Source organism: Pisolithus orientalis (assembly GCF_024613125.1).
Source record: "Pisolithus orientalis strain OTSU chromosome Unknown F5J12scaffold_29, whole genome shotgun sequence".
Lineage (NCBI taxonomy): Eukaryota > Fungi > Basidiomycota > Agaricomycetes > Boletales > Pisolithaceae > Pisolithus > Pisolithus orientalis.
Genome location: NW_026260810.1, coordinates 104,324 through 120,900, shown reverse-complemented (window position 1 = coordinate 120,900; position 16,577 = coordinate 104,324). Strand labels below are relative to the sequence as shown.

At 47.6% G+C, this 16,577-nt stretch overlaps 2 protein-coding genes across 2 annotated transcripts; one reads left to right on the top strand and one right to left on the bottom strand.

Annotated features, from left to right (window-relative positions):
- Nucleotides 1-11,538: 11,538 nt before the first annotated feature.
- F5J12DRAFT_724769 (uncharacterized protein) lies at nt 11,539-11,808 on the bottom strand (the record flags this gene model as incomplete). The annotated part of the gene is made up of 1 exon (XM_051741563.1): nt 11,539-11,808. The coding sequence occupies one exon, from the start codon at nt 11,806-11,808 to the stop codon at nt 11,539-11,541; it is 270 nt and encodes an 89-aa protein (XP_051597395.1).
- A 587-nt stretch (nt 11,809-12,395) lies between these two features.
- On the top strand, nt 12,396-15,919 carry F5J12DRAFT_895316 (uncharacterized protein; the record flags this gene model as incomplete). Its single annotated transcript, XM_051747818.1, has 4 exons — nt 12,396-13,405; nt 13,443-13,521; nt 13,629-13,781; nt 15,779-15,919. The coding sequence occupies 4 exons, from the start codon at nt 12,396-12,398 to the stop codon at nt 15,917-15,919; spliced, it is 1,383 nt and encodes a 460-aa protein (XP_051597394.1).
- Nucleotides 15,920-16,577: the final 658 nt, after the last annotated feature.

The following is a 16,577-nucleotide window of genomic DNA, read 5'->3' as shown; positions in this document are numbered from 1 at the left end:
ACCAGTAACCCAAAGGCTGGAGTTGCCAGTGGGAGACTAAATAGCTGTACAAGGAACCAACTAAAGGTTAAGCAAGGAGACAGGGATTGGAGAGCCAAAGACAGACACTGCCCCAGCACAAGCAAGGGCAGTACAGAAGGCTAACTAGAAAAGTATAGTAAGGAACAGGGTTTGTTTCAGCATTCAGCATTGACTTGACATTCTGAGCATAAGACCAAACTGAGGGTTTCTCGGTATATGACAGTCCTATCCCAGCTATACCTGAACAGTCTGATTGTTGAACAGATTTTATGCATTGATTTGCAAACAGCTGTAAAATTGTTCTGGTGGGAGACAAGAGGGGATTTTGATGATTTACATAATGAGACAGTTCTTCAAGCTGAAGGGCTTGGATGGTGGTGTGATAGACAAGATTGAGAGGGGAGTTCTCATTGACTTCATAGTAGACAGTACTGATGACAGAGTGGTTGGCAATGAAGAGATGATAGGAGTTGATCATTTGATCACTGGCAGGTTGTCATTGATGACAAGTGAAGGGGGTGTGTCAGTGAGAGGGTTTGCAAGGGTAAGTGTAACAATGAGGGGGCGATTCTAGGGAGATTCTTCTGACAGTTTGAGAGGAATGACAAATGGGTGGTTTCTGAGGGGGGAAGTCTTTGGGGAATCATTTCTTATATGTGGAGAGTGTATCATCTGCATGTTCAAGGTGTGCTTCTTTTTGCCATGAGTTCTTGGAAGAAGGGTAACCTTTCCACTTGATTAAAAAGGCATGTCTGCAGCCAGACCTTGTATGGCTGACTATTGCCTCCACTTCATATTCTTCCTCCTTGTTGACCAGGCCAGGTGGTGGAGCTGGGAAGTTCAGGCCATGAACATTGTTTTCTCAATAGGGCAATAAGAGAGAAGCATGAAAGGCATTGTGGATTTTCCACTGTGCAGGAATCATGAGGCAGTAAGTGATTGGAGATAGGATGTCAGAGATAACAAAGGGTCCTTCTCTTTTTGGGGTGAGTTTTCTGTTTTCATAGGAACATTTTGAGTTCTGTGCTTCTAGCCAAACCTTATCACCTTTTTGGAACAGGGTAAAGGGGCATGATGAGTGGTCCTTCATTGTTTTTCTGGCCAGATCATGTGCAGCAAGGGCTTCTTCTCTGGCTTTTTGGAGTTCCTCAAGTCCAGACTTAGTGGCAGGAAGGTGTGTTTCTGCAATCAGGGACAGAAGGGGTTTCAGTTCATAGCCATAACATGAGGTAGAATGGCAATTGATGGGTGATGGAGTGAGGGCAGTGATTGTGTGCAAACTCTGCCATTGGGAGATTATTCACCCATGATGTGGGATTGTTCTGGCAAAAGATGTGGAGGTATCTTTCAACCTCTTGATTTATGCATTCGGTCTCTCCATCAGTCTGAGGATAGTAGGCCATTGACAGGGCCAGGGAGTATCCCAGAAGAGAGGCAGGTTCTTTAGTGAATGTCAAGGCAAACTGAGGGCCTCTGTTGGATATGATTTTGTCATATAGCCCAAAATGGGAGTAGACTTTCTTGAAAAAGAGTGTTGCAATGTTGGCAGCAGAGGTGGTTTTCTTAGTCAGTGTTAAAATTACCGCCTTTGTAAGCCCATGGTCAACCACAACCAAGAGGGAATCATAACCCTTGGAAAGGGGTAGGTCAGTGACCAGATTGCAAGAGATCTGTTGGAAAGTGCAGGTTGAGGCTGAGGGGATGGGCATAAGGGGAGGCATTGTTGGGTGGGTGTTTACTTTATTCTGTTGGCACATAGCACAGCCTTCAATGTATTTTCAGATGAAGGACACAAGTCCTGGCCACCAGAACTTGGATGACATGAGTTGTTGGGTTTTCAAGACACCAGGGTGTCCTGCAGAGAGATGATCATGATGGTTGGACATGACAGTCTGTTGGAGGATAGGGTCATTGGGGATATACACCTGGTCTACAGGAGTGGCATGTTGACATTTTCAATGGCATGAAGTGCCATTTGGACTACAGGGTCCTTCATGGAGGAGGATGCTACTCTCTGCATGAGATTTGTATTGATGAGGTTGAAAAACATGGTCTGGGGAAGGAGGGTAACTCCTTTATTGTCCTCATCATCATTGGGGACATGGTCAGGTCAGCAGGAAAGTGCATCAGGTGTAGCCAGGTCTTTGCCTGGGACGTGTTCAAGTTGTAAATCAAAGTCTGCAAGGTCAAGGAGCCAGTGAGCCTGGTGACAGTTTAGGTTTTGGGGGCTTTGAAGTATGTCAGGTTTTTATGGTCAGTAAAGACCTTATGTAAGTTAAAGTTGCCATGCAACATGAAGATTCACCTGGTTGTGAATGTCTCATGGGTTAAACCCTACCTTGGTGCTCTTGATGGGCAGCCTGTTAACAGGCCTGGACTGCAGAGGGTTACTGATGAAGGGGATGTCAAATAGGAAGTTGAATATGTTGTTGACTCCCATTTAAAATGTGGAGCTCTCCAATTCCTCATGCATTGGAGGGGATACCACAAAGAAGATCATACTTGGGAGCCAGCCTCTGCCTTGAAGAATTTGCAGTTGGTGATCAAGGATTTTTATCAATCCCACCCCAGGGCACCCCATAAATTATCTCTCCTTTCCTCAGAAAGCTTTGACAGCTTGTTCACACCCATGCCAGAACCATTTACTACTGTTTGTCCTATTTGGTCTCACCTGGAAGTCAAGCCTTAGGAGGGGATAGTGTAATGACTGGTAGACTTTTCACTTCCATGGTTCCTACTTGCCCATATATATAAGTTAAGTGCTGGTTAAAATTCTTAAGTGCCTGTGTATGGCATTCCAGTTTTTGACATATCTCTGCCATTTCTGCAGATACTGAAACCATTCCCACACTTGCTTGTAGTGTTCAGCCATGCGATCCTACCTTCCAAAATTGGAAAGGATCTGTGCACCCCACATGTTTCTACAGCACTCCCTCCAAAAGACACTCATTTCGCTAATTCTTCTGATATGGCTGCCTCCACATCAATCATTTCACTTGTCCCCTTTGCCAGGTACCATGGCTATGTATATCTACCAGGAGTCCCTACCAGCTTCCATCCTGAAGCATCCTGGTACATCCCATCCTCATCTGCCCCCTCTCAGCCCATCCAGCTTGGACAGCACATTCTTTTTGTCAGTATGACCTCTAGGAGGATGTTCTTTGGTTGCCTCAGGTCTGTTATTCATTTGGAAAGGTCTTATGTGGTCATTTCAGTCTCTCCAGTCCAAGAAGCATATGGATCCTTCCTCCCTGCCCCCTGCAATGTCTTCATACCAGTCTCATCCATCATTCTCCTAAAATTGTGACAGCTACAGTATAATCTACTGTTCTCCACTCTCCCTGATTGCATCCATGATGAGTATGATGCACATCTTGCCTCCTTATGGCAAGATACAGCAGAAGATGTTCCCCCTTCATCCTCTCTTCCAACAGAGCCTCATTCATGAAGTATCTATTTGCTTCACTGAGGGGATGGGGAAAGTTGTGATCCCCTATGCTCCTGTCACCCCACAGACCCCCAAAGCTTGACCCCTGTTGACATCTGACTCACCCTGTCCACTTTTGGATGTAATGTATTGGTATCAGATCAGTGCTGCCTCTCTGTCATCCCACTTTGGCCCAAAGGAGATCTCTTTGAGATGTGACATGCACAGCCTCCCCCTAATGCAATTCCAGTGCACTTTCCCAGTTCCTGACATTACTTGACTCATATTTTGACATTCTGACTGTTCTTGACACACCTATTGCCAATACTTACCAATCTTTTGACTTTGCTTACTGATTCTTCACTTTTTGGCTTACTTATCCTTACCAATGTTTACCAATGCTTTCTAAGACGATTACCCATCACTTACATTCCTTACTCATCAGTTACCAATCACTTACCAAGTGTTTGCACCTTGTTTTCCATAGGCAACACCCCTGTACTGTATATAAATCACTGTACTTAGATAGCTGAATAAGAAGAAGATGTCAGAGAGCCCCTCTTGCTCACATTTTATCATCACTCAGTAAAATCATTCATCAGTTTTGATAGTTGAGACTTTATTAAGGGTCTAGCTATCATCTACTTCACTTATCATCATCTATCATCAATATACTTTGCTTCAAGCCCTTCCTGAGCTCAGTGCAGCCTAGGACATTGAATTAAGTCATCATCCATCCATCTGTAGGCTGACAGCAGTCTACCCCATCACAATCTATCACATTCTTGCTCCCTCTTCATCAGGAGCACCCCCAACCCTCAACACTTGTCTTTGAGTGTTGTGGTTCACAAAAACCCCTCCCAAATCAAAGGTTCTACCATCTAGGTACTGCATAGGCACACCACCACTTGCTCTTTTTGTCTTTTGTGTTGGTTTTGGTTGGTTTCCACCACTGAACCTCACTTTGACTCACAGCACTGCAGAGTACCTGACTGCATGCTGTCAGGGAGAAGTCCGAAGGTAGTCACATGACCACTCAGAGAATGGCCCACTTGGTCCAGTAGGAGAGCAACACAAGTCTGACAGCAGTTGGAGTGGAGATGGTTTGTAACTGACTGAAGTTGGGTGGAGTTGGTGTGGAGTGAGCGAATGACCAGTGGAAGAGGGTGTGGAGTGAGTAAAGACTTTGAGTGAACACACAGTTATGACAGTTATCAGAGAAGCTATCATCAAGGCTTGTGAAGGAGAGCTTTTGCTCTGGCCATTGTGAGTCAAAGTGAGGTTCAGTGGTGGAAACCAACCAAAACCAACACAAAAGACAAAAAGAGTGAGTGGTGGTGTGCCTATGCAGTACCTAGATGGTAGAATTTTTGATTTGGGTGGGTTTTTGTGAGCTACAACACTCAAAGACAAGTGCTGAGGATTGGGGATGCTCCTGATGAAGAAGGAGCAGGAATGCAATAGAATGCAATAGGGTAGACTGCTGTCAGCCTACAGAAGGATGGATGATGACTTAAGTCAATGTCCTAGGCTGTGCTGAGCTCAGGAAGGGCTTGGAGCAAAGTAGATTGATGATAGATGATGATAAGCGAAGTAGATGATAGTTAGACCCTTAATAAAGCCTCAACTATCAAAGCTGCTGAATGAATTACTGAGTGATAATAACATGCAAGCAAGAGGGGCTCTCTGATGTCTTTGTCCTATTCAGCTATCTAAGTACAGTGATTTATATACAGTACAGGGGTGTTGCCTATGGAAAACAAGGTGCAAACACTTGGTAAGTGATTGGTAACTGATGAGTAAGGAATGTAAGCAATGGGTAGTTGTCTTAGAAAGCATTGGTAAGCATTGGTGAGGATAAGTAAGCCAAAAGGCAAAGAACCAGTAAGCAAAGTCAAAAGATTGGTAAGTATTGGCAATAGGTGTGTCAAGGACAGTCAGAATGTCAAAGTATGAGTCAAGTAACATCAGGAACTGGGAAAGTGCACTGGAATTGCATTAGGGGGAGGCTGTGCATGTCACATCTCAAAGAGATTGCTTCTAGGCCAATGTAGGATGACAGAGAGGCAGTGCTGATCTGATGCCAATATAGTACATCCAAAAGCAGACAGGGTGAGTCAGATGTCAACAGGGGTCAAGCTTTGGGGGTCTGTGGGGTGACAGGAGCATAAGGGATCACAACCTTCCCCCCCAAACCATCCTCTCAGTGAAGCAAATAAAAACTTCATGAATGAGGCTTTGTTGGAGGAGAGGATGAAGGGGGAGCATCTTCTGCTGTATCTTGCAACAAGGAGGCAAGATGTGCATCATACTTGTCATGAATGTGATCAGGGAGAGTGGAGAACAGTAGATTATACTGTAGCTGTCACAATTTTGGGAGAATGATGGACAAGACTGGTATGAAGATGTTGCAGGGAGCAGGGAGGAAGGATCCATATGCTTCTTGGACTGGAGAGACTGAAATGACCACATAAGACCTTTCCAAACAAATGACAGACCTGAGGCAACCAAAGCATGTCCTCCTAGAGGTCATACTGACAAAAAGAATGTGCTGTCCAAGCTGGATGGGCTGAGAGGGGGTGTTAAGTTCATGACTAGGATGGGGGTTGAAGGCTGAAGGCTGAGCACCAGGTGCAACAACCCTTGGTCTTTGCTCATGCACTAGACCCTTGTGCAAGCTGGGTTGAAGTCAGAGAAAACTGAGGGGGATCAGGTGTGAAAGCTGAGAGTTGACTCAGGCTTAAGCTGGGGACTTGGGGTGAACTAAGTTGATATTCAGACTGGGGAGCTAAGTACAACATACATAGTGTATATATACTGAAGACCAGCAACCCAAAGGCTGAGGTTACCGGTGAGGGACTAAATAGCTGTGCAAGGGACTAACTAAAAGTTAGACAAGGAGGCAGGGATCGGAAAGCCAAAGACAGACACTGCCTCAGCATAAGTGAGGGCAGGACAAAAGCTAACTAGAAAGGTATAGTAAGGAGCAGGGTTTGCTTTGGCATTTGGCATTGACCTGGCATTCTGAACCTAAGACTGAACCATGGGTTTCTCAGTATATGACAGTATTCCCCCCTTAGGGTTGAGCCCTCGAGACCTGCTGTAGGGAATGTAATTTCCCTACTGGGGGAATTGTTTTATTTTGATGATTTTGCTTTATTTTTGTTCTAGCTATCCCTCTGCTACTTGTTCTTAGAATTTCGCATTTTTGTTGCTTAGTCAGCACTACCTACTACTGGATCTACATGTTCAACCAGTTAGCTAAGGGAAGAGCATGGTGCTTGTGGGAAAGAGGGTGTACTTGTATGTAGTATGCTAAGGTAACTCAAGGGATAATGTTCGAAAGGACTGGGTGAAAACCGGTAGGTTTTCTGGCCTGGAACCAGGACCTGAGTCATCGAGCTGAGCTGTGAAACCCAGATGGAAGGAGTCAGCGATGCATCCAGCAAAGCTCAAGGCCTGGAAGGAAGGAGCTGTGCACTCACTCTCTACTGTACTGGGGGAAGGATGTATCGTTTGAGAGAGTTGAGGGTTTCTGGTTTGGATTGTAGGAAAGGAGCAAGTACCAGTGCATGGTGTCTGAGGTATAAAGTAAAGGATTCTCCCAACCAGCGACCCATTGTCTTTACAACATCAAAAGGTATTTCTTTCAGAAGGTAGAAAAGTGTGCTGCTGATGCGAAGGCTGTGGCCTTTGATATTTGGAAAACCTATGTGGGATTTGGCTGCCTTTGCTATCTTTCTCATTACTTCATATTTCGAGAGTGGTCTGATACCTCTGATGGGGTGTGACCAAGTGAAGAGGTGTGCATCTTTGGCAGCTGGGTTGAGATGGAAATGATTTTGTAGAGTGTGGAAGGGGTCTGTGATGGGATCATCCTGTGGGGCACATTGTACTGTTTTGCCTTTGGTTGAGCATTTTGTCACTGGGAGGTGAAAGACCATGACCAGGAGACCATCTTGGTTGTGGACAAGACTATAATCTGCCCTGGATATGTGTTTTGTTGGATCGAAACTTTGGATGGATGAGATGGTGAATTCTCCCAGTCTGGCAACACAGTAGAAGGTTATGACTAGACAGGCGTAAATTGCTGTGTCATGCAGGTTGTTTCTGTCTAACATGCTGTGCAGGGGTTCAAGGGTGTCTGTTGTAAATGGGGCTCTGCAGGGGTGTTTGGATGAGGCGGGGGCTAGCCTTGTGGTGCCTTCTAGGATGGCCTTGTATTCTTTCTTGTTGATGTCCCATCTACACCTGTGAACTATGTGCCATGCTCAAATACATACCTGCTGCATAGTTTGTGAGTGTGGATCCTGAGTGGGATCTGGTGCAGCTTGCTAGGAAGGCTGAGAGTAGATCAGATGAGATTGGGCATCTGCTGCTGTCTGGGATGCCATTCATGTCGCAGAAGACGTGGTATACTAATAGGCTTGTGCTGTAGAGCTCTTTGGTAGCATCTGTCCAGGAGGCGCCTATCATGCTTGTTATTCTTTGGATAGTTTCAGGTGTGAGGGGTACTGAGTCTGTTGTTTCCAGTGTTAAAGAAGCTGGGCACCAGCTGAGAAGCCTGTCTTTAGCGAGGCAGTGCAGCCTGAGGACTGATGGGGCAGGGGTGAGATGGGGGCAGTATGGTCTTGGGAATGAAATTTGCGGGGTATCTTTGTAGTTTAGTGGGGTGTTGAACTTGTCTACTCTCTTATTGGAGGTCTGTGAGGGTTTTTTCAACAAGCTCATCAATGAAACGTTGGTGGGAGGAAGGATTCCTTTGTGCCTCGTGTTGCCTGGCAATGTGGTCAATGGTGCGAGCTGGTTGATGAGCATAGTAGCCTTCTTGTCATGCTCGTTGTTCTGATGGTAGGAGGGGAGCATCAAAGTTGATGAGAAGTTGGCTAAGGCAGCTAGGGATGGGGAGAGGAGGGAGGATATGGTTGTTGTTTCCATAGATACCTCTTGATGGCTGGTTGGCAGGGTTGTCACCACTTCAGATGTAAACTGTTTGGATGCTAAGCAGGTGAGAGTTGGGGTCATGGATGAGGTTGTGTACACGTTTGAACACTTTGTTAACCTCTCAGTTGCGATGCCTGCCTGTCCACCACCCTTCCACGATGCTGGTGTTGTCGCCATGGACAACAATGTGAGATGGGGAGGGTAGGATTGTGTCAATGGTATGGATGAGGAATTCAAAGCTGATGGCTTCCACCCAGCTGATGTCATGCTTGGCATTGGTTGACTTCCAGCCTGGGATGAGGTGCCAGGCCCTCCATCTTTCACTGATGATGATTCCAATGCCAAAGCCAGAGCTAGCATCAGAGAACACTTGTAGATCTATTCGGGTGGGAGGGTGGAGCAGTGGGTATTGAACTCTCCCTTCCTGGAGAGTGTTTGTCCACCAGTCGAGATCTGTTTGGCAGTGTTTGTCTGGCCTGTGAGGTAAGAATGGCTTTGGCGAGCAGACTGTGATCATGTGCTTGAGGCTTGTCAGGTATGCTCGTCCTTGGGGGAGTAGGGCAGATGCATGTAGTAGTTTGCTGTACAATTCTTGTACATTTTGTAAAGTGTGTACTTGCCACTTGCGCCAATCATGGATGGCTAGTAGATATTTGGCAGTTTTGCTTTTGCTCAGAGCTACTATCCACCATTTGAGGTCCCATAGAAAGCCAATATATATTGTGGTGTGGTGGAATTTTTGGTCTTTCTCTGTCTCCCAGGGGATTCCTAGTTCTCTGGAGATTGCATTGATGTCATTGAAATTGTAGGTGAAATCTGCATCGTGTTTTGATCTAGGGGTATTGGTGGAGTGATCTGTTAAGGGGTGGTGAGAGTCGTCATTGAACTCTTCGAATGCTCTGTCTTCATGCACAGTTCCTTTGAAAAAGATGTGGCTGCCCGAGTATTGGAGGCCAGCATCAGTTATTTGGGAATTCCACCATTTTCTGGAGGTGTTGTATTCTTGTAGATACTGTTTTAGTATTCTCACGAAAAAATGGTTGTCTACCCATTTATCCAGCAGGCCGACACCCAGGCTCCTGAATATTTCGGTTGCAGCATCTGCTAGTCCTCCATACACACCCACCGAGGGGGTGGCACCAAAAGCTAAACATGTGTCGACACATGCATGTGTGTCAGAGATTCGTACTACAGCTGCTGGCCATTGGGATGGGTGGAGGGGGATGGTCCAGTAAGCTTCTGCTACAGTGCATGTAGCTATTTCCGATCCTGGTGGGAGTCTGGAAGCTAGCAGGAAGACTATGGAGAATTTTCCCCATGTGCATGGGAAATTGTCAGCTGATATGAATGAGTTGATGGACAGATTAGGGAAGTGTGGAGTTGGTGATAGGGGGAAAGAGAAATTCTGTATTAATCTGAATTTGCCTGGTTTGCCTGGCTTTGGGATCAGGGCCAGCAGTGACGATTGGAAATGTCCAATTAGGGATTGTAGTTTATTAATTTCAAAAGGGCCAATGAATCTCCCTTTGGTTATTTCTTTATTAACAATCTCCTCGAACTTATCTTGATATGTATCAACAGAAAGTTTATTAGGGGGGGATTGAGTATGCATGATTGGGGGGAAATCTATTAAGAAACCATTTCATAGGCCCTCTGGTATGAAAGTGAAGTGTTGGGAGTAATGTGTGTTTCGGAGGGCTCATTCCCAAGTGTCTGCTTTATATGGTGTGCGCTGGCAGAGCCATCTGTGCTCAAGGGCATCTGCTAGCTCCATGTGTTGCAAGTCCGCAACCAGAGCAAAAATGCATGGAGTCATGTTGTTCCAAGCAACCTTCTTCACACTGCCATCTTGGGCAGAGGTGAACTCCCTTCCTGGAGTATAGGACTCTGTGTACGCATCCAGAGAAAGTCTCATGCTTGTTATCCCATGTATGGGGGGCATGGCATTTGACAACTGGGATGTTGTGGCGTTCATGGCTAAGGCAGACCATGCAGACGGGGAGGGGGCCAAAATCCAGTTGGTGTGTTGAGGATCGAAAAGGTCTGAATTTCTTGTTAGGATCTCCTGGGGCACCAGTGGGGGATTGTTGCCATTTGGACTGGGGATAGGCGCTGGATGAGGTTTGATTGCTGAGTCTGGCATTGTATCTGCCTGCAATCTGTGTGGGGGAAAAGAGGGTGGTAAGATAGGAAAAAGGGCATGTAGCCAGATCACCCAGTGTGTGATGGAAGGGGGGGGGGGGGGGGGTGTGTAGCCGAGTAGTGGGTGATGGGGGGTGGAGGCATGTAGCCATTGAGGTCTGATGAGTGGTCAGAGGGGTTGGGGGTGTGTAACCCAGAAGAAACTGATGTGTAATCAGGTGAGGTGTCATGTAAGACATGCATTGGCCATGTTCAGTGTCACAGCCTGGGGCCAACGCAGTGTGGGGGTGTAGTAGGTGGCATGGAGCCGATGAGGAAGTTGTAGGGAGGGGAAGAAATGGGGGGGGGGAGAGTGAAGGTGGAGAAGATTGTTAGTGGTGTCACTTTTCTGTGCCATGGAAATGTAGGGACTGACCTGTTTTAGAGACTCCAGTTCGGCGACTTGTGCTGAGTGTACATGTCATTGATATGTGCAATGTTGAAAGATTGCTCGGTGTTGAGTGTGTCGTGCCATCTTCTGCATACTTGGGCTTGGTAGACTAGCAGAGCTCTTTTGCTGATTTTTCAGTGGCCATGTCTCCATGGGTGATTCTCCAGTGCCAGCCAGAATTTGATGTGGCTGTTGATGTTGTCGGCTTCCCAGTTGTTCTCCTTCATGGTGTTGGCTAGCCTGTGAGCAGTTTCTGTGAATTCTTCCCAGGTGATGTCTTCGTCTTTGGTGACTGTGCCTTTTGCTCGGGCAGATGCAAGGGCAACAAAGGAGTGGAGGCCATCTCTGTTTGGAGGAGAGTCATGGTGTCATTGTCTGCTGAGTGTACTGTCGATTCTGCGTCATGTAGGCCTTTGTTTGTGAAGTAGTAGAGCTCAATGAAGTCAGCTTTGCAGAGTCAGTGTGCTGCAATCTGGGAAGGGATGATGATAGGGTCCGCTGGTACTACCACATCCTGAGGTACTGTAGCATATTTGCGACAGTACTTCTTCTTTTCTTCTTGTAGCACCAGCTCTCATTCTCTCTTGCATTTGGCCTGCTGCCTCTCTTGTTCTTCCTTGTCAAGCCTCGCTCTTTCAGTGGCTTCTTGTTGCTCTTGGTGGGCTTGGTGGTCCCATTCCTCTTTTTCTAGGTTGTTGTTCAATGTCCAGTAGAGGGCTAGTTGGGCTGCTGCTGCCTTGTGGTTGACATCATCATTTATGAGGCATTCTCTGGCCTGATGATATTTCTCAGAGGAGAAATCAGGTTGTTCTGCAAAATGAGGGTTGTGCATCAGTTTGGGCATAGCAAAGAACAAATGAGAGACTAGAATGCAGCTCAGCTGAGCCTTGAGGGGTGAGTGAGAGTACGAAGGAGAGAGACAACCAGCTAACTGTATTCCCACATGTAGACTATATTCTCTGTACACTACGTGCCTCCACTACTGAGAATTGCCATGTAGTTAGTTTTTTTTTAAACAATAGATGAGTTCCCACAGACAAGAGATGAAATCGAGCAGGTCATTTCCCTGCACCCAGACTGCCATAGAAGCCCTCAGACGTCCCATCCATCCAGTTCCAGGCTATAGAAGCCCCTTTTGGCCTACTCACTCCCATCAGATATCTCTACTCTCCTACTTCTCTCCTGGTTCAACCTTATTTTCCTACAACTGGAGCCCACCGCGAGGGGCTTCTGTCTTAGCCTGGCACCCATCCAAACCTTCCCAGATTTTATTTTGCAGTCTCCAGCTTCATTTTCGCAATTTTCATGCTCGGTTTAGCAGATTTCACCTTTCAGTCTCATTTTTGCAGTCACTTCGCTCGCATTTTCGTGTTTTCCCACTCGCGCGCACTCACTTATCAAGCATTCACACTCATATAAACTCCTGAAGTCATGTTCGGCCTCAAGATTCTGTGTCGAGGCTCGCCCAAAGCACCAAGCTTCTCTGGGCGCCCCAAGGACCTTCGAAGCTATTTTGATGACATAATTGACTTCTGTGATGGGTTCGGCCTCTCGGACGGGCTCGTGTGCATCAAATTCGCGCTCAAATATGCGCCTTTTGAGTCAGCTGACCTCTGGTCCCACTTCGTCAGTAGTAGCAAAGGAGATTGGGCTCGTTTTACCTCGGAAGTCACTCAGCAGCACCCAGAATTGGACGAAACAAGTCGAAGTCATGCCAACGAGCTTGCCAGCCTAAAGGTTGGATTTGCGAGTTCAGATGTTGTCTCAATGTCATCCCTAGGGCAATATTATCACAATTTCTGTCGAATTTCGTTATCTCTCGAGAACCTACTGGGTCCATTGCCCCACCTAGCCAGTATGTTCAAGTATGGGTTCCCTCCAGAGTTCAGGCGAGAGGTGCTCGAACACCACAATGCATCAGAGTATTCTGTGCTCAGTCTAATGTCTACAGCTAAGGAGGTCCTGAGGTCGAGCGGCGGCCTCTGGAAGAGCAGCAAGGTCGACAGTTCATGCACGCAGCCACCACATGCCTCAGACAATCATTCCCCCCGTCGTTCATATTTGTTCTGCTTCTTCTGTGGACTTTCAGGCCATATTCAGGCAGGTTGCCATTCGTTCAAGTCATATTTAGCTTCGGGAAAGTGTCTACTCGTAAACGGCTGCATTGTTCTACCTACTGGACTGGAAATCCCGCATGAAGTTGCTGGACGAACTCTGCGAGACCGTCTCGACAGCTGGTCTTCGTTGACAAGCGAGTTCGAGGCTCGTACGGGCCCATCGCCTGCTCGCTCGCTTTCACCCACAGCCGCACCCTCTCGAAGCGTGTTCGACACACCATCGCGCATACCCGCTCAGACGAGCATTGTGTCTACTCGGTCCCTACCTACTGTCCAGCTCGAGCCAGCAGTACCAGACCCACCAGCCGTTCCGTCTCGTCGCTCGTCAGCCGAGCGCTCTCGTAGCTCACTGCACACGCAGCCACAGTCGAGGTGGCCATGTGGCCGAGGCTGATTGCCCTCGCATCCTCGTTCACGCTCGCGCTCGCAGACTCGAATGGGTTCGTACACACGTTCGAAGGATGATTTCATACGAGTCCAGTTGTTTGCCCGCAGCTTGATACAGCATCACATTCCGAAGGCACTCATATTCATATTCGACCAATAGCTCACCCCCTTCTTCCTCGTCATCGTTGTCCTCACGCTCGCGCTCTCGTTCACGTTCGAGGAAGGCGGATTCATACATCCATTCCAAGCCGAAGCGGTCGCACAGCCGCAGTCACATGCCCCGGCGCTCTCGAAGAGCGCGTTAACACTGCATGTCACACCAATTCTGTTATGTTTTTTTTTCGTTTCTTTTTGCTCATGGATCTTACAAGTATCTAGTATGGATTTACCTACTCATTATGCGGAGTTTTCGGTACCTTATACATGTTTAGTTTTTCTTTTCTTGTGTTCTGTGTTTTACCCCCCAGGCTCTAGTCCCCCACAGAATGCCATTTTGCAGTGCACCTAGTGCCTTCCCATGCTCTACACAATGCCTCCCATCTGCAGATACAGTTCCATCAAGGCATGCTGTTGACGAGGCCACCATTGACAGCGCTCGTCACTCGTCAAGGTGAATACTACCTCCCTCGTACTGAGCATGTATCTTGCTCGTTATTGCGCCGCTCCTCTCGCTTTTTGGCAGGCTAATACTACTCGACGTTAGCTCTCTGTTGGTACCAAGATCACTTGCATACGCCCAGCCCTTAAGGAGATATTCGCGTTCTTGTGAATAGGTCCATTCTCAGGGTCCTGTGGTCGTATCTCACCCGTTTCCGTGCCGCGCCTCTCGCCTTTTGGGAGGATTGTAGTCCGCGACGAATGCTCCATGTTGATATCAGGATTGTTCTGATAGGTCCAGTAGCTCTGGAGATATTTGCATTTTTGTGCGAAGGCCCATCCTCGAGGTCTTGCCATAGTCGCTCACGCAGTTCTGCGTCTCTCCTCTCGCTTTTCGGGTCGTTCATCCTGCTCGCTGAACCCTTCCTGGGCCATCTACCTTGTAAAATTCCGTGCAACCGTTATCAAGATATCCGCGTTTTCGTATCCAGAGGGCTTCGAGATGGTTTTGCGTATAACTCAGGATCGGCTGATCCAATCGGCGTGTTTCCTCGTTCTCCCTGTTCATCTACGAGTCCTCTACCGTCTCACCGAGTTTTGTATTGATCGTCCAAGCCGTTGCTGTGCGAGTTGACCCCTTCTCCCCACCCTCGAAGTTCTCTCATCGTATCTCGCGCATCCAAGCGCTGCTCCTCTCGCTTTCCCAGCAGTCCATTCCCCCCGAATAGCCCTTTCTGGGTATGCCTCTTCTGTCAAATTCCGCACAGCTATCGTCGAGATATGCCCATTTTCATGGTTGGAGACACTTTCAGACGACTCTTTGATTATCTCACTCGTTTCTCGACCGGATCTCTCGCTTTTCGGGATCCTGATGCTACTATTCGACAGCTTCAGAATGGTAGCTTTTCCGTCGTCGTCGCTGCAGAACTTGTGGCTACATTTGGTTTTTGGTGGATGAGGATACCTTTGGGCGGTTTTGTGGATATCTCAGGATTGGGCACGTGGATTCTCTCCTCTCATTTTGCAAGGTCCTGGCTGCATTCCCTTCTGTCATCATATCTTGTATCACAGCATTCCGAGCACCCATTTTTCGTCAATGAGTCGTTGTCCCACCTCTTCCCTCGTGACCATGGATTATTGTGTAGTCAAGCCGCCTTCGGGTTGACTGGGGACAGTCAAGATCTTGAGTACCCCTGGGATGTAGGGAATGTAATTTCCCTACTGGGGGAATTGTTTTATTTTGATGATTTTGCTTTATTTTTGTTCTAGCTATCCCTCTGCTACTTGTTCTTAGAATTTCGCATTTTTGTTGCTTAGTCAGCACTACCTAGTACTGGATGTAGTTAGTTTTTTTTAAAACAATAGATGAGTTACCACAGATGAGAGATGAAATTGAGCAGGTCATTTCCCTGCACCCAGACTGCCATAGAAACCCCCAGACATCCCATCCATCCAGTTCCAGGCTATAGAAGCCCCTTTTGGCCTACTCACTCCCATCAGATATCTCTACTCTCCTACTTCTCTCCTGGTTCAACCTTATTTTCCTACACTGCCCTAAGGTGCATGAGGTTAGCAGTTGCCATGCTGACAGAACATGTGTTCCCCAGGGTTAAAAAGGTGCATCTTTGCAAAGACTTGTTTTCTCCTGACTCCTTCATCATGTCTACTTGTCAAGCTTCCCCATGCATACCCACTGACTCATCTGGCTTCCAGAAAGCTTCCACACCCAAACTCCAGATCACCAGTGATGATGAGGAGGCTGACATCCAGGCCAAGATGGCCGAGTGCAAGTGGCACAAGGTGTTGAGGGAAGAGGCTGCCTGGCTGGAGGCAAAGAGGCTCGAGAGGGAGTGATTGGAGGCAGAGCAGTGCAAGAGGGAGTGGGTGGAAGCTGAAAGGCAGGAGCAGGAGTGGTTAGAGGCCAAAAGGTGAGAACAGGAGCATCTGGAGGCTGAGAGGAAAGAGCAGGAGTGGTTGGAAGCCAAGCACCAGGAGCTGGAGACCCAGGTTCAACAGAAGACAGGAGAGCCAAAAGGCAAGGAGCAGGAGAAGGCTGCCAGGGTTGTGAGCACCAGGTTGTGCCAACAGTGTGAGAAGGGTTGAGTGTCATGCACTTTTGGCCATGCACAGCAAACTAAGCACAAGAAGAGGACATGCAACCAGTGCACTGAAATGAAGGTCAGGTGCGAGTTGCCCAAGGGGGTGGAGCCTGAGGCTGAAGAGGCCAGGGCAAAGGCTGGGAAGAAGAGAGCACTGGAGGATGTCACATCACTGAGGGCCAGGGAAAAGAAGAAGGTTACCTGAGTTGGGTCTGCAATCCCTGGTGAGTCAGAAGCTGGTCCCTTAGGGAGTGGTTGCACCCACCATCACCCCCTCTGATCCCTTGGTGGCAGTGGTAGTCAAGGGGTTTGAGCTGATCACAGCGGCCATGGATTGGAAAATGGCAGAGATGTGGGCCAGAAGAGAGACCCAGTGCTGGTTCAACAGCTGGGTGAGTTTGAGTTTGTCCTGC